We start from the raw sequence: 23,227 nt of genomic DNA, 5'->3' as shown, positions 1-23,227 counted from the left end.
TTTTCCTCTCCAGTACTCTGAAAGGAAGATCACCAATTATTATTGATTTTTATTGTGAACTATTTTGCTTTGCCTAACAAGGCTACTTTAGAGTTTTTTTTAGAAGATGCTGTATTCCATTCACCTAACTCTCAATCCACTCCTGTTAATGCATGCATTCATTCATTCTCTCAGGCCTTTATTAATACTTTTTCTCAATTCAAAAGCCAGTGCTATGTTTTTAATATATTATTTTAAATATTTGGGTCCTACACCATAGTCATTTTGCACATGAATAAACTTAAGCTTATGTAGACTAATTAATTTTATGAAATAATAAATTATTTTCTTTAAATCTCATGTTATTTCTACTGTACATTTTATTTTTAGAGGGTTCTAAAAACTTAGGACAAGAAATGACCTTACTTTTTACCTTGTATAAACTATCATTTGCCCCCTTGATAGTTTTTCCTAACCAGTTTGTGTATTTCAGTGACTTACAATAAAATCTTATTCAGTATCAAATACTAGTGATTGAGCACAGGATCAATAGGATTTCTCACTAATTGTCTATTATTTTCACAACGTCCAGTGATGTGTGCATGTAGAAAGCAAAAAAAAAAAAGAATTTATTATGATTTTAATAGTATATTTTGAGTGTCAGTCAAGTGCCATAAGAGATTGCTATTTCAACAAGATCCATTTCCTGAAAATTTGGAATCTAAAATTAGAAATGAGAGCAACTAGGAATGGCCTGTGGAAAAAGCAGCTCACTAAAGATGGGTGACAGTATGAGTGTTATTATTTCAAACCATTTTAAGGTAATTTTAATCATATTCTGAGACTTTAAAAATTGGTCATTCGTTTTGTCTGATGTCTGTGTGTCTGCCTTGTTTAGTACCTTGCTTTCTTCTGTGAATTGTATGTGTGTGAGATTGTGTGTATGTGTGTGTGTGTGAGAGAGAAAGAGAGAGGGGAGCGGAGAGGAGTTAGAACTGAAAATTTAGGCCTAGATATTGGGGAGGAGGGTTGGTCAGAACAGAAATCTTGGTACACATACCCTTTTAGGATACCAGATTTTAATAGACTAAATTTAGGAAGAGAATTTTAGGGTATCTTGATATAGTAAAATAATCTTCTTGGGAATGTGGAGGATATCCTTGAGTTAGCTTGGCTTGTTTCCTGATACAAGGAGCAAATGTTCCATTCTTCTCTTGGGGATGACTTATGCATTTATTTGATTTAAAAAGATGGGTACATGTATGTGTAAATTTTGGGTATTTTTGGTGCTAGGGATTGAAGATGGGTATTGATCATGCTAAGTATGCATTCTACCACTGAGCCACACCCCAAGCCATTGGATAGATGAATTCTCTTATTCAAGTATGCATTGAGTATCTTCTATGTACTTAACACCATTCTAGGTACTGGAATAAAGAAAGTAAGCAAAACAACAAGGTCGCTGTCCTTATGAGCTTTAAATTCTAATAAGGATCTTCTAACCACATTTCTAGAGGGAAGGACTGCCACTAGATTGTGAAAATAGAAATTAGAGAAGGGCTAAAAATGATAGGCGGTCTGTTCTGGTAGGTGAGTTCTAATACCCTCAATCCAGCTGGCAAGGAAAATAGTCAAGTGCCAACCATTCCTGAAGTGGTGTATGTAAAACTGGTGCATGGTTTTTAGGAATTGGAATGTAGAAAATGTAAATTCATCTCCCCTTAAGTTTCTTTAATTTCTGTTTTGATTTAGTTTCCCTGTAGTTTTGTTCTGAAGGGGAACTTAAGTTACTGACCAAGAGTTGTAAAACTATCATCTTAGCTCTTGACCCGGAAAGAGTTAAAAGTTGCAACAGAAGAGATCTGGGAGACTTGTATCCCCCTCCCCTCCATTACAGAATGATCCTCCAAGGTCATTTGTATGAGAACTGCCCCCCCCTACCCCCCAAGGCTAATGAATGGAAGGACATTTGGTATTCCCATTTTTTTTTCCCCTCTGTGGCCTTATTTTTGGTAGTAGAAACACTGAGGTCAGAAGGCCTGAATCAATTTATAGATCTGTATTCACTGAATGTGTGACATTGGACATCACTAAGTCTTAGCTTGTATAATTGGGTTATTATTATCTCTTTATTTTTATGACAAGTTTTGTTGAATCCTAGTGAGATAATACAGGAAAAGATTGTTTTTAAACAATAGAGGTTAATATAAATATAGGTGGCAATCTTATTCTTATGAATTTTATTACATGATTATAATTATCATGGCATTATATTTTATTGACCTACAATATAATACAGATAATAAAAGGGAATCTCTGAAAACAAATCACATGAGTTTGAATCTACTCTATGGATTCTTAGCTATGTGCTCTACGTCTAAGAACTTACCCTCTCCACGCCCCAGTTTTCTAATTTAAAAACCAAGGATATGACAGAATTTACTTTATATAGAGTTTGTTGTAAGGATTCAATGTGTCAATAATTACAGTGCACTTAAAAATATGTAGGACACTTAGCATTAGTGATATGTATTTCTTATCAAAGCAAACCTCTTCCAAAACATTGAGAATCTCTTCTTTTAGGCAATAAGTATATCACCTTTTGTCTTTTCATAAAGAGTAATTAAATCTGTCCTCTTTCCTGTTTTGAGGGATGACCAAAACCGGACAGGCATATTGTTGAATAGCTGAGTAATACATGAATTCAATGTAGAAAGGAATTCACAAATTATTAGAAAGTAATTGTTTATGTTGCTTTTGCCTGCTGATTTTAACTGACAGTCTGGTAGAGAAAAGCAAGTGGAAGTACAGCTATTATATAGGAGAGTATTCATGGAAACAAGACCCTCTACTCCTCAAGCCAGCTGTGGCTGATTCCACTGAGCTCATATTCACCAAACTTTGAGTCAGGGACCTGATCTCAGAGCAGGATGATATATGAGCACAGCTAAGCCTCTTTGTGTTTCCAATAGACAAGGACATTGACAAGATTCCACTAATGAAAATTCTGTTTGCCACTACAATGTCAAGGTTAATCATTCATTTCAGGTAGATTTCCTGCATTAATTAAATACATTAAGTCCAGGAGTGAATGATGATGTGTATGATTCACAAAGTATGTTTTCCTGTTTTAAGAAGTCTATATTTCATAGCAGGGGATTGACTTAAATGGATATCATAATGACAACATGCTCATTCTCATACTTGACATTCTTGTCACATATTCTTGAGTATTACAAGATCCCAGTTAGATGTATATTGCTAGTATCATTATCATTTATTTATTTTAAGTTGTGGTTTTAAAAGCTGACTGATTTGTCCAATAGTATACAGTTAGTAGGAGATTAATACAGAAGTCAAAATGATCATGATGGTATGAACTCTAAGCTTGTTGAAGGCAAGGAGAATGTAGGGGTGTGTAGAGTTCCCCTTGCCAACTGACGCAGGATCCTGGGTGCAATGTGTGCTCAATATAGTGTGTAAAGTGGATGTGTGAAGTAATACCAATAGTTAGATTTAGGAGTTGGAAGACTTGGTTTATGAGTAAGCAAAAGACAATGAAATGTTCTCTGTGATTTCCTTTTAATATATGGAGATGGTTAAGACTGCCCATGTTTTATTTGTTTGACTGGAAGGAAGAAATGTAAATAAAACTATAAGAATCCTTTTGGTGAATATCTGGCAACATTCTCCAGAGTAATTAATTTTTTCTACTCATGGTGTTTTCAAAATTGGAAAGGGAAATTCTTCAGTTATTCAAAGAAAGAGAGCAATAAAAAGCAAGATAGTTATCCCTGAGATATTACCCTTTAAACAACCTGCTTGTTTAATGAAAATCACCAGTAGGTTGATTTAATTCCTTCCCTTATCCCCAAATGCAAAGATAATGGAAATGTCCTAGTAACACGGAAGAAGGCTTATGAGATTTAGTGGCAGGTGTAGCAAGGCTATGAATTAGTCAGTTAAAAAAAATCAAGCATTGCTTCTAAGTTCAATAGCCATGTACTTAGGTCCTAGATAATTTCCCAGATTTTCCTATGCCTTACCTTTCATCTCACTGAGGAGATGGAGTAAATGATGCTGATAATGGCTTAAAGGACCAAGTAGCTAAAAAGCACTGTGACAATAGCTACAGAAGTGCAAGGGAAAGAGTCAAGTCCTTGTTGTCTCATTGGATCCAAAGAACTACATTCACTACATTCTTTTAAAAGAGATCTAAAGACATAAATAATACCAGTTTCAGAAAACTGACATGGAATGTTTTTGTTTTGTTCTGTAAATGCTTAACTTGATATTGTCATGTCAAGACAGAGAAAACTTCAAACAACAACTGTTATCTGCTATTTCATGTCTTCCCTCATCAACTCCTTCTCTCTCATGCCTCTCTTCTGTATCAAAACATTCTCATTTTTCACAAGCCTATAGAAAATAGCAACACACAAAGATTTGAGAATGCACATCCTCTTTCCAGGGCTTTAAAGATTTTAGGGTACAGGTTGGCGATATTTGGGAAACATGCCGTGTGTGTGTGTGTGTGTGTGTGTGTGTGTATGTTATATATATCAAACAATATATTAATATATTAGACTCTCAAACTTTGATACCTGAAGAACTTAAGAACTTAGATTTAGGCTCCAACCTTGGAGATTTCTGTTTCATATTTTGAGAGACTATCAGGAATCTGCATTTTAAACAAGCACCTCAGGTGAATCTCATGCATTTCCTTAAAAAAAATAATAAACACTGTCATCATCTCTTTTACTCAACTGGCATTTTCCAGTTTTCAAAATGCTTACATGTGCATATTCAGTTCTGTGAGGTAGATGGGAATGATTATCCCCATTTGAGGAGAAAAAAGAGACTCCGAGTTTAGCAATGATTTCCTCAAACCCTCATTACAAACCTCCCTTTTGCTCAGTTCTGTGGATACTCTCCTTAGATGACCTTTTCCTATTCTGGTGTTGACTTGCAAAAGGCAGGGAGCCCCCAAAGCCAAACAGTACTATTTGGGCCTGCCTTGCTCAGGGATGAGAGAAATCTTCTGATAGCCAAGGGAAAAATATAATTTTATTTCTGGAATGTGAACAATTCCCTAATTGACAGTATTACCCACTGATTTTAAGTAATTCCTCTTGTCCCAACCAGGAACACTTTTGAAAATGCATTCAGCTTCACTGTATGTGTGTGTGTGTGTGTGTGTGTGTGTGTTTCTTTTTCACCTATCTTGTTCTGTATTGTTAAGATTCCAAGAATGAATCTGTCGTCCTCATTCGAGCTGCTGCAGGGGATATGTGCTTCTGATTGACAGTTGAGGCTCTCCTTCATCAGGGTGTCTTGCCTGTTTAATTTTCCACCCAGCCATATGATCTGTTAACCACTATCTGTCAGCCTGTGCTTTGCAGACCTGGCAGTTTGGAAGGTCCAGGCTCCCAGACCCAAAACACTGTTGGGTTGTCAGGCTCAGTGCTTGGTCTGATTAATCTTACAGACCTCAGTCCTTCTCTTTGCTCAAGTGAATCTGCTAGGCCCACAGGTTTGTGTCTACAACTAGAGAGCTCCTGGGGCTCCATTTTCAGTAGCTTGGAGTGCCTGCAATACCCATTTAATCCTTTAGCACTCCCCTTAATGTTTAGAGAAGAGTTTGTGAAAAGGAGAGATTAGTGGTATTTGAAGACAAGTTGAAGAGAAATTGTAAATATAACTAATAGTCATTTTCAGAACTTAGCATGAATGAAAGGTTACTATTCATTTTGCATTTCCAAAATCTATCCTGCTCCATTTTAACTTGGAAGACTCCTCTGCTTCCCTAATGTCAGCTGTAATCACAACACTTCTGGAGATCTGGTTGTGCTCCAAAACTGGCTGTTGCCTGCCTTTGCCCAGGTCACTTCTCCACCCCACCTCCATTCACTGCCAGTGCAGTTTGCTCCTTTGGCCTTTCTTTTTAGGGACTGAGCCTGCTTTGTAGGTTTCCAGAGGGAACTAAGGAGGCAGGAACTAAGGAGGCAGAAGCACTCTTTGTTGTTCCAAAATGTGCTGAATGGAGGTGGGGCCCAACATTGAGAGCCCTAGAGGCCATTTGCTACTTTCCCCAGTGCCCATTTCCTTGCATCCTAAACAGAGAATGCAATGTGCTCCAGTTTACTGAACTCCCCCACTCTTAACCCCTTCTTTGAGCAGGGTCCTTCAACCCGTCCGTGGATGTGTTCTCGTGGGGGAGGGACCGGACAGAGCAGACCCGAGCTGCAGTTCCCTCGCTCTGCCTCTGAGAATTTCTCATCCAAACCTCAATCACGTAGGATTGCGTAGAGAGGAGAAAAGGGGAGAGACAGAAGACACAGAGGAGGGAGAGGGTTGAAGGGAGGGAGGAAGAAGGGAGTCTGGGAGCCCAGGGCTCGAGGAGAGGGAGCAGGATCTCAGAGCGCTGTGCTTCTCTGCGCTCTTGGAGCCCGACACTCCAGCTCGGCCCCACCTGGAAGCTCTCTTGATCTCCTGGGCAAGAGGGACTCCGACTACCTGCGGGTCCCCGTCCCACCCGCCGTTTCGGTGGCTGTCGCCTCTGCCAGGAGTTTCCTGCGGGGCTAGCGCTCCAACCTAGAGAGCCAGCAGCGGCGCTCTGGAGCCAGTGCGGTTCGGCGCGCTCAGAGCCTCAGTTCCATGAATGGGACTCCGCCCTGAGCGCCCCCTTCCGGGCTTGAGGAGGTGGCGGTGGGGGGCGCCCAGCAAATCCACTGCTCTGCGCGGCCACCCGCGCAGCAAGTTGGGCGAGTTGGCGTCCGCCAGCACCTGCCTGCTGGTTTTGGCCCCTGAGTCCGCGTCTGGCCCCAAGGGCCTGGGTACCGCGCCAAGTCGCCTCCCGCTGTCGCCTGGGGCGGCCTAGGGACCCCGCCTGCGCCCCCGGCGCCAGACCATGGTGGGCAGCTCCGATCCGGAGCCGCAGCCGCCGCGAGCCTACGTCGCCCTCAGCCAACCCCCGCCCCACCCGAGCAGACTCGCGGGTGTTCGCAGCGCGCTGGTCACTTCCTTCCTCGGCCGGGATGGGCGGCGCGGGACTGAGTGATCGGCCTCGCGTCCGGCGGGTAATCCCCATCTGATCTGCTGCCTGAGACCTGCTGACTGCCGGGGCGCGCAAGCCTAGGGGGTCCGGGCAGCGCGGCGATGACCTGATCTCGAGCCCGCCAGGGCGCCCCCTCCTTCCCTCCCTCCCTCCCTCGCTCCCTCTGAGCCTGTGCGGAGACCTGCTCGGTGCGGCGGCCCCGGGCGGACCATGGCGGGGAGCTCCAGTTAAAAGCGTGTGGGCGCCGAGCTGGAGAGGACACCTTCGGCATCGCTGCCTTTTGAGGGGGCTTATTTAAACTACTGAGTCATTCCAGATTTAGGATTCCCTAAATAATCACCAACTGTGCCCGTCTCGTGCTGGAAAGCAAGCGGAAAGAGAAAGAGCGCCCGCTCTTGGGACCCCGCGGATCGCCTCTCGCGGGTTGCTCCCCAAGGGTGCTTGGCCCTCGAGGATCTCCCTTCCTCCCCCCGCCCCTTCGTCTCTCGCTCTCTTTGCAGTGCTGCTGGAGGAGAGTCGCACTCACCGCAGCTGGAAACAGCTGCCCCCGCCCCGCGCCCCTATCCAGACTCCTGCAAACCGCTCCCACTTCGCGCCTCTCAGAATTCCAGAACTCGGGCGGCCGGCCCCTGGAGAACCGCAGCCGGTTCAATGCATTCCGTAGACCTCACCAAGCCGGGACGGACCTCCTAATCTCCAGAACTGCGGGCCGCAGGGAGTTAAATTGCTGCCTTCCTCTCCTTCTCTCTTGCGGTTGGTGGCTTGTTTTCTAAAGGAACGTTTTATCCACTTTTTAGTATTTTCTACCGGGGGCACCGTACCCTCCTCGGTCCAGACGCTGCTTTGTAAACGCGTTTTCTATGTATGTATGTGTAGATATACTTTGGACACCTTACGACGCTTGCGCCTCTCCAACAGGGGCACGGCTTGTGATTTCGGACATCCTTTAGCCCCTTCCATTTGGCACCCTGAACGCAGTGTGACCAAACTCACTACTACCCCTTGGAAGTGGATCGCCTTGGGGTGCAAGTTTGGGGTGCACACCTACTTCGCAGGAGGGCCTGGGACCGCCCCGCCCCCGCCGCCAGCGGTTGGGGAAGTTTACATCTGGATCTTCACACATTTTGTTGCCACTGCCCAGACTCTGACTAACCTTGTGGACGCAGGGTTTTCTGTACTGCAGCCTCCTCAAATATTAGCACTGCCTCCCCGCTCCTGCCCTATCCCTCCTTGCCGCCGAGGTCCTGCCCTCGACCCGGCGGAGCGCGATTCGGAGGGCGCCGTGGAGCCTAGGGCCCGGGGCCCGCGCTGAGCTGCTATGGCTGCGGCGATAGCCAGTTCCTTGATCCGGCAGAAGCGGCAGGCGAGGGAGTCGAACAGCGACCGGGTGTCGGCCTCCAAGCGCCGTTCCAGCCCCAGCAAAGACGGGCGCTCCCTGTGCGAGAGGCACGTCCTCGGGGTGTTCAGCAAAGTGCGCTTCTGCAGCGGCCGCAAGAGGCCCGTGAGGCGGAGACCAGGTCAGTAGAAGCCCGGACAGTGGGCTCCCCAGAGGCCGACACCCTTTTCCCCCCTTCCTTAAAGCACCTAGATCTCCAGCTCATGGAAAGAAACCAGGATCCCTTTCATTGTGGCCTTTCCTCTCCGCTAATTTCTAGACATCTCTCTTTCAACCACTGTCTTGTCAAATAGCTTCTTGTCCTATATACAGGAAAACACTTTATGCTTTGATCAATACACAGTTTGACTAGAATGAGAGTCAGATATATAGATACACTAATCCCAAATAGTTTGTAAAGTCTTTGAGGGCAATGATCATTCCATCCATCCATCCATCCATTCAATCATTTTGTCACTCTTCTTTTCCATCCATTCAACCATCCATCCATCTGTGGAATATATATATACTCCACCTTGAGCACCTAAAGATAAATCAAGCTCTTCCCAACATCCCTAATAACATCACATGATAGACATTTAGTGGACACCAGATGAACTTAAATTTAATCTCATTTTTCTAACTATTCCTTCATTTTCCTTTCACAGTCCTCTTCCTCTTCCCCTTTTCCAGCCATTTTGATGGTTTCCAAAGGCTCTGTTTATAAACTTTTCTGTCCTATTACTATCCTTGCACACATACACTTTTGAGACATTATTCGAACAAGATAACACCCACAGTTTGGCCTTAGGGAATGTGAAGAAAACCTCAGACTTATTAGAGATTTTCATAGCATTACCTTTCTGACGAGGATTTTCTTCTACATCCCTAAACTCAAATGATTATTCTTTGATATATCGCTGCAAAGGGAAATTGGATATCTCTAGTTTCAGTGTGACAGTTCCCAGCCTAAGCCACACCAGTATCCCATCTTGAGAATGAAAGCAGATTGTCAAGATCTGTGCTTCCATGAGACACATTGATCCTGGGTGTGGCTGCAGAGTCAATTGCAACATGCAGATGTTCTACCTTTGGTGTGGAGAACTGAAAGGGAATACTGGGTGGAAAGAGAACCAGTTCTATGATCAGTTGATTAGTTTAGGTTAGCCCCTTAGCAACTCTGACATGGGTATGGGGTATTCTCTTCGGTTGTAAGAATGAAACACATAAGTTACATTCAAATGGGGTTTAGGATTAGCTTAAAAATTTGGGAGTAAGTCTTGCAAGGAAGTCACCTTGTTTTGTTTTCCATTGGGTCTTCGTGACATTAGTCACTTCATCAGTGAGCTCATTTTTTTTTTTTTTTTTAATTCTGTGATGGCATTAGAGTAATAAATTTCAGAAGTAAACAACAATATAATGAACCCAAGGCAGGAGCTACCAAAGTCTCTGTTATTTTACATCTACTTGATATGACATGTATATTTTATAAAGTGAAGATTTACACAAACTCTGGAGTTATCACTGTACATCCAACGATTCGTATTGGGGGAAAATAAAATCCTCTGTTTTGTTGCACAGGGTTAGTTTGGAAGCCTTCTCTTAAGGATTATATGGTGTACAAGAAACTTCAAGGCTCTGAACTCAATGTGACTCTTACATCTCTGTCTCTAGTACATTGTTGCACTCTAGTTGGAATCCTACTAAGCCTCCTCAGCTAAAAACAAGGTAACAAGTATGGCAGGTGGATTGTATTTGTGAATGGATAAGATAAACTTATTTGATCTTTGTTGAAGCTGATTTGCAAATGAACAATTTGCAATGCTTAATTTTGCATGGGAAGGAAGGATTTTGTGCTTTGCTTCCTGTGGCCATTTCCCTAGTATCTCATTTGAAAATAAGGAATTTCTGAGTTTATTGGGGTTTTTTTTTGGTGTTTATTTAATCTGTTTCTCTTTTTCATCTAGTTGGTGTTCATCTTGCCAGGAAGGCTCTTGACTGGTGACTTCTTTACCTAAAGTGTCATGGTAACAGTCTGGCACAGAGATGGCAGGAACTGTTGGGTGCAAGGCAACAGAAATGCATTTGTATACCATGGACTGGGGTTTGTTCTGAAGCTTAGCTTAGAGGAACTGGAGTGTGGTATGTGGTAAAGCTTTTGGGGAATATGACAGTGTGCCATTATACTTACTAATGAAACCAAACAACTGATTTGTTGATCTGCTGTCAGAAACCATGATTCATGTAGTATATAGGCTGAGCCTATTTATATAGAGATAGAACCTTCCACATCTCAATTCCACAATTTATTCTTTAGTGGATTGGGAGGAAGTTGTTAAACACCAAAAAGTTCTATTTGAAGGAATCAGTTTTATAAGCACTTTGGCCTTATAGTCACTATTATTTGAGTTATTCTTGAAATCACTAGCCTTTCTAAGCCATACCCTTGCAAAGTACAATCTGAGTCACAAACGGTGAAGTGGTGACATGAAATAATTTGCCCTGAATTTCCACTGTGGATTTCTAACACTGAGACACACATTCCACAGACTTTCTAGGAGAGTGCGGCTGAGGCAGTAAGGCTAAGACAACTATTTAATGGGAAAGGCCATGCTTGTATTTCTGATCCCAGGGCTGATACAATGAGTATCTCTCAGTCTCTTTTCTTAGTTCACCAATTTCTGAGAGTGTAATGTTGAAACTTTATAAGCCCAGTGAAGATTCTGAAAGTATGGTTCAGGGACTAGATGTTAAAATCAATCTCAGAAACAACATGAAAATGTGGAAACTGGCAGGGCAGGACCTCACATTACATAGTTCCAGGGCCACAGTGGGTATCAGATGCTTCATGAATGCCTTTCTGGAGTAGAATGTGATGTTGCATTCTGGGGTTGTGCAACAAAATCCTGACCCGTATAGATGAGACATCCTAATGCCACAGCAAGATTATATTTTCTCTAAAGTTACACATGTAAGATTGTGGCAAAATTAGGGCTAGAACTATATTCGCTAGATTTCCCCCCTATCTTTTTTACAACATAACATAGAAAAGGTAGTTTGAAGAAGAGGAGAGTGTACTCTGTTAAAGGATGGAAATAATTTTATTTATTTAATTTTTTAGGGCTTGGTACTACTATTTTCATTATTTTTTTATAATTAGTAAAAATGGTTTAGAGAAGGGAATATACCTCCCAGATGACAGAGGCAAAGCCTAAAAAAAGACTGTTGGAGTTCTAAAACAACCAGCTATAGCTACACATGCATTATCTAAATAAATCTGATAGTGACAGCCTATAGGCAACCTAGAAATTGTGACCCATTGAGCACTGGGGTGGGCTTTAGCTCTTTGGAAGTGAATTGTTGGAGACCCTGTATTGGCAGTTTGACTAAGGTCATTGGATCCAGTCCTGGCTCATTAGGCCTTCAGAACTTGTTGGTTTGTTGTGCACTTTCTAATAAAGAGAAGTGAATTCTTATAGTCATTATTTGAGTCATTCTTTACGTGTTTGTGAAGTATCTAGTTAAACAACCTTGCTAGAATATTTGCTAAAATGTGGATGCCACTTGATTTGCTGTGTCTAGGCTGTTAGTAGATCCATATGAATTACATGGGTTATTCCTTTTAACATTTGTTTTATTTTGCAGAGAAGCATATGTACAAATGACTGACTCCAAAATGATATGTTTTAACTTAGAGTTACTGCAGCTAGTGGGTAGCATTCACCATCAACAAGGGAAAGTGTTTATAGAATCTCTCAATGTCTGAGTGGCTGTGATTTGGAGGTCATCTAGTGTCACTCTTTTGCTTTTAAATGAGACTCTCTAGAAAGTACAGAGTAACTAAATGAATCAAAAATTGGAATATTTTAAGGGGTCTTGGTGGTTTTATTGTTTTTCTGTATAATTTAGTTTTTCCCTTAAACCAGAACATTAAACAAAATCATCCTTAGGAAAAATTTCTCACCTAAGAAAAATCTGATATTTTTCATAATATAAGTGTTTTGTTTTATATGCCCTTACCTTCAAAAATAATGTAATGTAAATTTATCTGTGATAAAATAAATCAAAGAAGTGATTGAAATTTTACCAAATTTTGTTGATTTTTATTTGTCTTATTTTTCTGAGTGTTTTTTTTTTTCTCTTATGAAAACTGTAGTTTATAATGTTCTGATGTTCTTCCAACTTGTTTTGGTAGATGTATGGAATTTAACAATATTCCTATTCAACATTTTACTATCAAAGCTTTCCTTTCATATAGAGGAAGAAATCATCATAGAAAATAGAATCTTCAAGAAAAAAGGTAACAAGAGAAATAAAAGAATGCTTAACCTGTGACCCTGAATATAAATTAGATTTTTATAAATTGAATAATTTTGGTCAATAGCTAAATCAAAACTTACTTTGTATGAAAAGTGATATTTTACATATATTGTAAGTACTTTGAATTTTCTCTTTCAAAAATATGACTCATGTCTGAAATATAAAATCAGCCTAATTAAGTGATATTTGCCTTGATGTTTGTTTAAAAAAAAACAGATTTTCTTTTTAGAAGCTCACCCTAGGGTTTAAGCTAATATTTCAAATTTTTTTTCTTCAAATTCGATTTTTCTCTGCAGCAATGCATTCTCATCAACAAATTATATTTCCATTGTAAGAACATTTTAAAATAGCAGGTACTGTGATCTCTTGATTTCTTTCATCCCACAGAGATCTCATCAAGCCATAACTCAGGATTAAATCTTTAAAGTTTTAATGAAGTTGATATCCTTGAACAGAATTAGAAAAAAACAATTTGCAGGAAATGAGGTAGTCTCTGTATTTGAGAAAGCAGGGAACATTTTTGGAAGATCTTTACAAACTAAAGGGTTGTCTCCTATAACTGTATTTCAAAAAAGTCCAGGGCTTACTCTTGTGCCATTACATTGCTCTTATTCTTGGTGAAAACTATTTCTGCATGGATATTACAGTGTGGATTTGGTTTGGGAAATTTGTTGGTAGTGAAGCACTTTTTCTTATCTATTCTTTTTTATTATTTATATATGACAGTAGAATGCATTACAATTCTTATTACACATATAGAGCACAATTTTTCATATCTCTGGTTGTATACAAAGTATATTCACACCAATTCGTGTCTTCATACATGTACTTTGGATAATAAAGACCATCACATTCCACTATCATTTCAAACTCCACGCCCCTCCCTTCCCCTCCAACAACTCTGCCCTATCTAGAGTTCGTCTATGAACTCTTATCTATTCTTTAAGTGCTTCATCTTGATGTATATTTGATATTGACTTTTTCTTTTAGAATTATTACGCATTTTATGCAGGCTCTCAAAGACAGCCTTGTTATATATAGGGTCACACTTAATATAGTACTTTTGGGATTTTCTCTAATGGCATGCCTTCAGGAGTTGCAGTTTCTTCATAATTTTTTTTGTGTCTTTTATTTTTTTTAGCAACCCACTAAGGCAGTTAGCCTCATCTTAGAACTGAGTAAACCACCAAGTGCCTCCCTCCAAGTGCCAGAAAGACTTGTTCAGGTTCATGGAATCAGAAAGTGACTAAGTAGTCATGTGGTTCCCAGTTTCCTCTGTAGATTATCTGTCCTTGTCTTCCATCACTTTGATCTAAGAAGCCCTGAATGTAAATAATTTTATTTGATCCGAGGCTGGAATATTATTGTTGGGAGGAAATTCATGGAGAGTTTGAGAAATGTTAAACTTGATTTCTTTGCTCTGTATGTGATCTAGAGCCCCCAGGGAGGAAGAATAAGGTGGAAAGGCTGGTAGGGAGCTTCAGACCAGTACAAATAACGTACCTTATGGTTGTGCTATGTGCTGGTCCTGGCCCATGGCTGGGATATACCTTTTGCAAGTCAGGAGCCCCAGAGACATCTAGGAAAGTCATTTGGGGCACATAAGGGCCTATCAGGATACTTGGACCCAATGAGGCGGACTTTCTGCCTGTAAGCAAACAACTGGGTAAGGCATGGTGGAGCACACCTGTAATCCTATCAATTTGGGAGTCTGCGACAGGAGGATCACGAGGTTCAGGTCAGCCTGGGTAACTTAGTAGCACTTTGTGTCAAAGAAAAAAATAATAAGGGCTGGGGATTTAGCTCAGTGGTAGAACACCCTTGGGTTCAAGTCCCAGGACCACCCAAAACAAATAAGTAAATAAACAATTGCTTCAACTGTTTTTGAAAGTAAGGAGGTTAATGTCATGTTCAAGAGAGCCCTGTGGGATTATGTTAGTCCTTTCTTTTTTTTTTTTTTTTTTTTGTTCTAAGTTACCATCTAAGTGAAAATGTAAAACAGTTAAATATGTGGAATTTGGAGTGGAATCTCAATTTGAATTCTGGATATAGTATTTGTACAAACATTAGGCAAGATTCTGAATCTCTTTTAGCCTCAGTTTTCTGATTTGTAAAATGAAGATACTCTGTCTCGTATTTGGTCAAGGAATGCCTCTCTGAGGAAGACTGAGTAGAGCTCCAAAGGGTGAGAGAAAGAGGGATGGAAGAGCCTACAAGGCGGGGGGGGAGCAGCTTGTGTGAGGTTGACATGAGTGTTTTAGGAGAAACTGAGGGAGCCTGGAGCAGTGAGATGTGGGAGAGGGCACAGGTGCTGCTGGCAAGCATGGCGAGGACCAAGTTGTGCCCAGCCTGGAAAGACTGAGGAGGGATTTTGTGTTTTAATCCAGGATCCAAAGCAGGGCAGGAGTGGGAGGTGATAGAATGTGATTTGTATTTTTAAGTGGGCACTCTGGTTTTGGAGGATTGCAAGGGAGCCCATGTGGAAGCAAAGGAACAGGGAGGAGGCTTAAGATCTGAGTCTGGGCCAGCAGTTGTCAATGTGTGATGCAAAGGCCCTGGGAGCATCTTGAAAATATATCAGTGGGCTTAACAATGTCAAAACTATTTTCATTAAAATATTTCATGATAATACTAGTTATTTGCCTTTTTATTTTTTACTGATTGTGTCATGAGTGTCCCCTGGAGTTTTCTTTATGTACCTTCAAAAACAAAAACAGGACAAGAGATTGAATATGTGGTTTGAGAATTCAGCTGACTTCTCTAAGCCAGATAATTTAGAGTGATTTATAAACATCTTTATAGATGAGTCTTTTCTTTATTTTTTATTGGGAAAATATAGATATGTTTTATTAGAACACGGTGCTTACATGGGTTTATTATTGTTATTATTATTTTTAAGAGAGAATTTTTTAATATTTTATTTTTAGTTTTTGATGGACACAACATCTTTATTTTATTTTTATGTGGTGCTGAGGATGGAACCCAGCACCCCATGCATGCCAGGTGAGCGCGCTGCCGCTTGAGCCACGTCCCCAGCCCCAATTATTGTTATTTTTAATGAGTAAATATTTGAAAAAATTTATTGTAATTTGTAAATACAGCAAATATTTAGAGCTCTAAGTCACCTATGCAGAAGCTCTTTGGGAATATTCAATAATTTCTGTAAGTGTAAATAGATTCTGAAACTGAACAGTTTGAAAACTGCTGGTCTAGGCTATAGGTGATGTTGACACAGATAAGAGACTGCCCGTGGACATGAAAGAGACTGGGTAGAGATGGAAAGCAAATAGACGAGAGGCAGACTGGGTCAGGAGAAGAAGGTGCCTGGGTGATCCCTGGCTGAACAATTCAAGAGTGCATCGCTCCTTTGTTGAGATGGAGCAACACTGAGGAGAAGGCACAGTCCATGTGGCTCAAACAACATAATTGCTGAACTACAAAGCACTATGGAATGCTAAGGGGAGAACTGCATATTGTTCATTGTGTAATAGTTTCACAATATGCTGAGAGTCTTTGATACCCATCTGTATAAGGTTAGCCGTATATGAGCTCTGAAGGAACCCTTTACAATGATCACCCTCCTCCATCATTCAGGAGCTATTACCTAGCAAGAACAATTCTATAAGCAAATATATGCCAGGCAGGGACAAATATTACAGTCAGTAGAAAATGCTAAGCTTTCCTAGTCTTTTAAAATTGAAATAAAATATATGGTGCCTAACAGGCCTCAGTCCTAAATATCCACATTTTGGAATGGCTTTCCTAAGTATGGTACTTGATGGATTTTGTAGGTAAGTTTAGAAGTTCATGGTCTTTGCATGGTCAGATGACTTCGTAGAAAGAGTTTTGTAAATTTCTCCTTATTTGTTTGCCGGCTGTTAGTCATTTGATTAGTTTGTAGTATTTATACCCCCCAGGCTCCCTGCTTTTAACCATACTTACATAACTGCTTCCTTGTTGGAGTTTATGTATATAAGGTTCTTTCTAAATGGTATTCCAGGGGTCACAACAAACAGTTGCAAGGCCTAAGACCAAACATGGTTTCCTAGAAGAGAAAGATGACATGGGCCAGGATGAAATCACAAGCTCTAAGTTGGAGCTATGAGTTTATATCAGCTAGCTCGTGGTTCTTAGCAATAAGTGCAAGATAAAATCAACTGGGGGTTTTAAAAGTGTTCTAATGCCACACACCCAGAAAGTGATTTAATGTTTGTAGTCTGGGCCCAGGCATCATCCATTCATTTTGTTTGTTTTTAACCTCCTAGGTGTTCTAATATGTGGTTAGGACTGAGAATCACTAACCTGTTCAAATCCCTTCCTTTCATACCTTGTGGCACTTAAACCAAAGTTAATTTAGTGTTTAATGACTTTAGGAACTTATTTCGGATGCCTAGAAATTGTGTATACTAATTTCAATTATATGGATGATCCTCTGTCTTAGTACATTCAGGCTGCTATAACAAAACCATAGAATGGTGATCCAAACAACAGCAATTTATATCTCACAGATCTAGAGTTTGGGAAACAAAATCCAGGTTTTAGATTTAGTATCTGGTGAGAGTTGGTTTTCCTAGTTCATAGATGGCAGCCTTCTTGCTGCATTTTTCACTTGGCAGAAGGACAACACAGCTCTCTTGGGTCTCTTTTATAAGGACACTTATCCCATTCATGAGGGCTCTGCTATCATCGCCAGATGTCCTCCCAAATGCCCCTTGACCTAATACCATCACCTCGGGGCTTTACAACTTCAACATGTGCAGGGCAACATAAGTATGTTCCTTTTGCTCATTGGTGGATACTTTATGGTGTCCCCAAATTGAGATTCATCATGTATATATGTTTGTGTGCCTCATCTTCCTGATCAAAGTGTGAGTTCCCAAGAACAGGACCTGTACTCTGGCCAGCACAAGATTCTCAGTGCCTCACATCTTGCCTGTGTCACTGCAGTTCTTCAGTTGCTATGAGCAGATGGCGCAGCAACTCATTGAGCAGGTCACAGAGAAAGAGGGATTCTGAAGTCAGTATCTCTACTAAGATCCTACAAGCTGGGGGCCTCCAGTTTCATAGGACTAATTAGAATTAGATTCTAGATTTGGATTTACGTTTGTTGTTTTTCCTAATCAAGTTTTCTTTCCATTGTGCCAGTGTTGGAAATAAGTCTCAGTTTCTTTCTTCGAAAATAATTTGGCTGTCTAAGGGCCTTTTTAACTTGGAAAGCCATTAATGATAGTGCTCCTCCCTCAGGAGAAAAATACCCATGACTGGGACGTAAACATGAATCTGCTCCCAGCTTCCTAGGATACAGCCCACGTTCCTGTGTGCTGCTTTGGATATTCCCCCAAAACGCATACCTTGGTTAAATTTGTCTAAAATATCAGTCTCTGCACCCCCCGGTTTTTTTTGCTTATTTTCTCCCTTCAGGGATTAGGAATTAAATCTGGTCAATTGCCGTGTTTTAGACTTTTAAAAAACTAAGGTCCAAATGGGGATTGAAATGAAGTGTGAAAGAGGTTTGTGAGAGAAAAACTGTAAGCTTACAGAAGTTACCATAAAGAGAAAAATAAATGAAAATTTCCAGAAGAGAATTTTTTTTTTTTATGTAAGTGACTTAAATGTTGTACTTTAATTTGGGGACTTCAAAAGATGAACCAGATCCCCTTAATTGTGCCCTCAAATCAGACTATACTCCCCAATAATTATGAACTGGGAGAACAACTGAAATAAGTACCAAACATAGCAGCTCATATTCAAATTGCCCGGGTGCGATAGGTGTTAGTTCCATTCTCAAACAATGAGCTCTAGCTGTGGTGCCCACAGAATAGCCATTCGACATGTGATGCTGTGTTCAAGAAAGGACAGCAGCCCAGAATCACCTAAAGAGGGATGGGTTGGAGAAGAGTTATCCATGAGTGAGCAATTAACCAAAAAATGCTGAGAAATAAAGGGAATCTCAAATTCTAAGGAATTCCATGCTTCCACTGTAGCGTGCCTTAAACCTGTATGGCTGTCATGCTTTAATACTTCGAAGGAGGATGGTGGTGGAATTTTGTGATGGGAGCATGGCCATGAGGGGAAGGGAGATGGTCTATGAGGAGATGGTCTAGAAGCTCTGATTCCTAGGAAAAGAATTGTGTTGAGAGAAACCCAGGCACCCTCTGCAGTGCTCTTGTGGGCTATCCCTCTGAAAGCTTGGAAATTTTCTTTCCCTAACAAAAGGTAAAGAGAGTTTCTGATTGCCTCCTGGCCTCACCTATCTTTTCCTGGCAGGTCCTGGGCCATTATCCTCTGCAACTTTTGTTCAGGGAAGGAGTTGGCAGCTTTGTGGATGGGCCGCCTCCACACTCTGCAGCTCTGGTTTCCCAAGCAGTCTATTTACTCCCTGACTACCCACAGGTCATGAGGAAATCAGGGCCTCGAAGGAAATTTGTCTTGAAATCATGCTTTTCTTGTTATTTCCACAAAAATTCCCTTCTTTGAAGTGCTTATGAGCTGGGTGACTCTGGTTTCTTGAGTTAGAGTTTGTATTCGTCTATTTTCTCTTGCTATAATGAAATACTTAATTCAGTGTAATAAGTCAATAAAATAAGTTTACTTAGCTCACAGTTTTGGACACTTAGCAGTTTGGCACCAACATGTGCTCATCTCTGATGAGGGCCTCCTAGGCTGTGTCACATGGAGAATAATATCATGGTAGCAGCATGTATGAGAGGGATCCCATGGTGAGCTGTGAAGCCAGAGAGCTAGGATGGGCCATTCTTGCTCTTTTAAAACAATACTTCTTTAGGGAACTAACTGAGGTCCTATGAGAACTATTGTAATCCCTCTCCTGGGATGCTTCTTCAGTGTCCTCCCCCTAAGCTCCCCCTCTTACTAGTCCTACCACCAATCACATTGCCACAGTTGAGATTAAGTCTCCAACACAGGAACCTTTGAGGGACACACTCATACCATAATTAGTCCCATTCTTTACGATTCTGCTAATGGGACTACCATCTTGGTTGGGAGTCTCTCCTTTCAGGGTAATTTCTGGCCTGGTGAAACGAAGGTTCCTTGGTCCTGACTCTTTTTACTTTCACCTGATCTTCTGTCCTGCCTGCTGTCTTTTTTATGCTAAGCAATCACATTCACCCTGGAGCTGATGGATACACCTCTAAGGTCTGGAGAACAGCAAGCTTATTCCACCTTGTTTCATTATTCTAATCTAGGCAAGTGTGTGAAATTCTGATTAAAAACTCTTATTGGAACTGACGCTTTGGTATGGAGTTCTGCTTCAGGTCATTATATATCCTGCCTTTAAGGATGACTATCTGACCTTGGGAGGTTCACCTAGTAAGATTTATGATTTCAGTGTTGGTGGGTTTGAGTTGGGAAACATCAGATCTCTTTGTAATCAATTCACCCTATCTGCCAGTCAGGCTTTGAACCCACACATGCATTCACTGTAAATCTACATGGTGAATTTTACTGCTACATCACAGCTGCCTCCTTATGGGATAGTATCCAGTGCTAGCAGCAAGACCTATCTACCTGTTCTGTTTGAGTAATATGAATGTGGGTAGCTGCTTTTAAACAGGATTAGTCAAGTTATATTGCCAGATACCTAATGAGTATCTGTATGTCATGCAAATGGGAATGGTGTATAGAAATAATGAGAAAGTCCCCATCCTTTTCCTGTAGGGCCATGTGTAATTGAGATTTGTTAACTCTGTGTTCTAAGCTGTGGTTTTGCTGTGCCCTATTGGACAGTTTCTCTTTAAATGTCTACATATTAAGGAAAATCATATTTACTTAATTTTTAAAAAAGCCACAATGTATCTTTTAAAAATGCAAGCGTGGGTTCAAGGCCTGATGGGAGCATAGAGTTTTGTTATTACATCATGGGCATGAGTCGGCCACAAAATCAAGGTCTTTTTTCACCCCTCCCCACACACCCCAGCCATCTTAACACTCTCAGAATATGGATCTTTATCTCCCCATTTCCTTTGGTTTATAGCTGTTTTTTTTTTTCCTTCTATGAGGGAAACCAGTAACCTCCACGCCCATCTTCTCCAGAAATAATTCCTCATTTATCCACTGAGCTGTAATCTTCCCAGTATTCAAAGCCCAGAACAACTCCCAGCTCTTCTGCTAGATTTTCTCAGACCCTCCCAGAAGGAAAGAATTACTTCCTCTCTCAATCTTTGTACCTGTATTGTCTGCAGTTCAGTTCTGTCTTGTCCTATAAATACTGTATAAGTACCTATCTCTCTGCCACTGGAGTGTGAATTTCTGAGGACCACAGCTCAGCCATTTCAATGCTTTCTACACAGTAGGTGGTCAGAAACATCTCATCCAAATAAAAGTAATTTCACTGTTGACTCATATGCTCATGGCATCAATACTAGTCAGGCTTTAAGGGAATTTCTACACAAATATGAAAATTCTATGCAAGAAAATTAACTTGTATTTTAGGACAATATTAATTTCTTTCCTGTTGATTTTAAAATACAAAAATTTTTATGAATCCATTTTCATTTGATATGTACCTATTTGCTGAATGCTTGAACCCCATGCCTTCTCTTCCTCCCCAACCCAACTCCTAATTGCCCTGTTTAACTCAGTGTGAGCTTTTCCTAACAGCATCATGCCCTTCCTCTTTTATCAACACAATAACCATGTATCAAGGGGCAATGCTAAAGAAGGAACATCTTTATATTAATTGATATCTTTGCTCCAGAAGTTGAAGGGAATTGGATGGCAGAGCCAATTTGGAACAGGGCCCCATCTCTATCTTGACTGGCTTTAGTTTCTTAACACTAGGTTAATGGGGAATAACGTTTGTCATTGATCTCAAATTTAGTTATGTCTGGTCCCTACGTTTACAGTTGAGATCAACAAGTCATTTTAGTGTTAAATACCTTTGGGAGAACATATTCATTCTAGTTTTACTTTCCTTGGTGAAGCTCTAAGTGGTGGGGGAATACAATATTGATTGGGTCTAATGAAAAAGCTTCTTTCTGTCAACTCTTTATTACCTCATTGGCTTTCTTCTTTTCTCACCTCTTACTCTTAAAGCTATTGATAGCAGCATTAAGTAAGTCTTCTGTGCATGCTACGGTCCTCTGTATTTATTTTTTGCTTGGTTTAAAAACCTTAGCCTTTAAAAAAGATGAGTAAAAAGGTTTTTGATTCAGTCCAAGGTAATATGATGTCATAGAAATAATACTGGACCAGGAGTTGGAGTCTTTATGACCTTGGGGGAAATCTTTTTGCTTCTCTTTGGCTTAGTTTCCTCATTTTCAGAATAAAGGGCTTACTGTTAGAGATAGTTTCTGAGTATTCTTTCAGCTTTATCATTCTTGAGGTGTATTTCTGGTATTAATACTCCAGGTAGATTTTAAGATATCTGTTTGTCAGATATAATAGCTTAATGATATGTTTAGTATGAAGTTTTAGAAGATTTGGCATGAACAGAAAATGGAACAGCAAAAGATTAACACGTATTTTTAACTGTTCTACATTATTTGTTCTTGAATTCATTAATGTAAGTGAATATGAATTGATAATTTTAAAAATTTAAAATTTTCCTTGTATTATTTTAGTTTCTAGCATTTCATTGAACATTCAAGATAGGCTGGTAACCTATGCTTGGACTTAGGCACTGGAAGGATTTAATAGAACTGTAGAACCAGTTTTTGTTTTAATGGGAAGTACATTTATTTATTGACAAGTGTAGTCTCAGAAGATAACAACAAAAAACAGGTAAGGAAGTTATGAATATCAAGTGAAAGATGGAGATTTACTTCTGAATAAGCTAATGTGGAATGTCATTTTTCCAGGACAGTTTTAATTAAGCAATGGGCAATTAAGCAGTAAAGTACAGGATGCCATATAAATTGCAGTGTTAGTAGAAAAGCAAACTAACATTAATTATCAAGTTTCTAAATTTCCCAGACCTTAGGATGCACCTTGTAGGTATGTTTTTCATTAGAACTTCCATCGATTAAGGAAGGAAGAAACTTACATTTACTGGATATCAAGCTTGACATTCTCTTAGGATAATCCCATTTAGTATTATGGATGGCTAGTCACATTTAGTTGCACTCATTAGTGGTAACACTAGAAGATTTAGAAAGGAAGGTTATAATTAAAATTAAAATATTGCCTAAGTGATATTTTAGAGTTTGTGAGTTTCATATGTGCCTCTGTTATCTGTTTCTTTAGGTGTTATTGATATTTGAACTTTTTGTTTTATTTTTTTGCATTTCTTTATCTGTGCAGTATGATTACAATAGACATAGGAAGATTCAGTTTTATCTTTTGACCCATTTATTATGTTACCTCACTCAAAATAAGCTTTGCCTTCTCCCTGAGTTTGAAGTATAATACAAGTCAATTTTAACCTTCCATGAGAAGGACTCTTTGTTTATGAAGAGAAGGTCATCAGGTTGTGAAGCATAAGCCACCTCAGAGTGTGTTCCAATCACGAGGAATCATTAAAGAAATAATTTAGAGGT

The 23,227-nt window shown here is 40.2% G+C and overlaps 1 protein-coding gene across 2 annotated transcripts in view; it reads left to right on the top strand.

The window, feature by feature from the left end:
- The window catches only part of Fgf12 (fibroblast growth factor 12), a 504,207-nt gene that overhangs the window by 265,961 nt on the left and 215,019 nt on the right, over positions 1–23,227 (top strand). Inside the window, exon 1 of one of the 2 annotated variants that reach the window (XM_027936103.3) lies at positions 8,355–8,553. The exons of the other annotated variant lie outside the window; for it this stretch is intronic. Within the exon in view, the coding sequence (XP_027791904.1) occupies positions 8,355–8,553 (199 nt within the window). Of the gene's footprint in view, positions 1–8,354; positions 8,554–23,227 lie in introns of those variants that run through there. 2 annotated transcript variants of the gene reach the window in all.

The sequence above is a fragment of the Marmota flaviventris genome, chromosome 8 (genome assembly GCF_047511675.1).
Source record: "Marmota flaviventris isolate mMarFla1 chromosome 8, mMarFla1.hap1, whole genome shotgun sequence".
Lineage (NCBI taxonomy): Eukaryota > Metazoa > Chordata > Mammalia > Rodentia > Sciuridae > Marmota > Marmota flaviventris.
The sequence above is the reverse complement of the archived record's forward strand: the minus strand, read 5'-3'. Positions and strand labels throughout refer to the sequence as shown.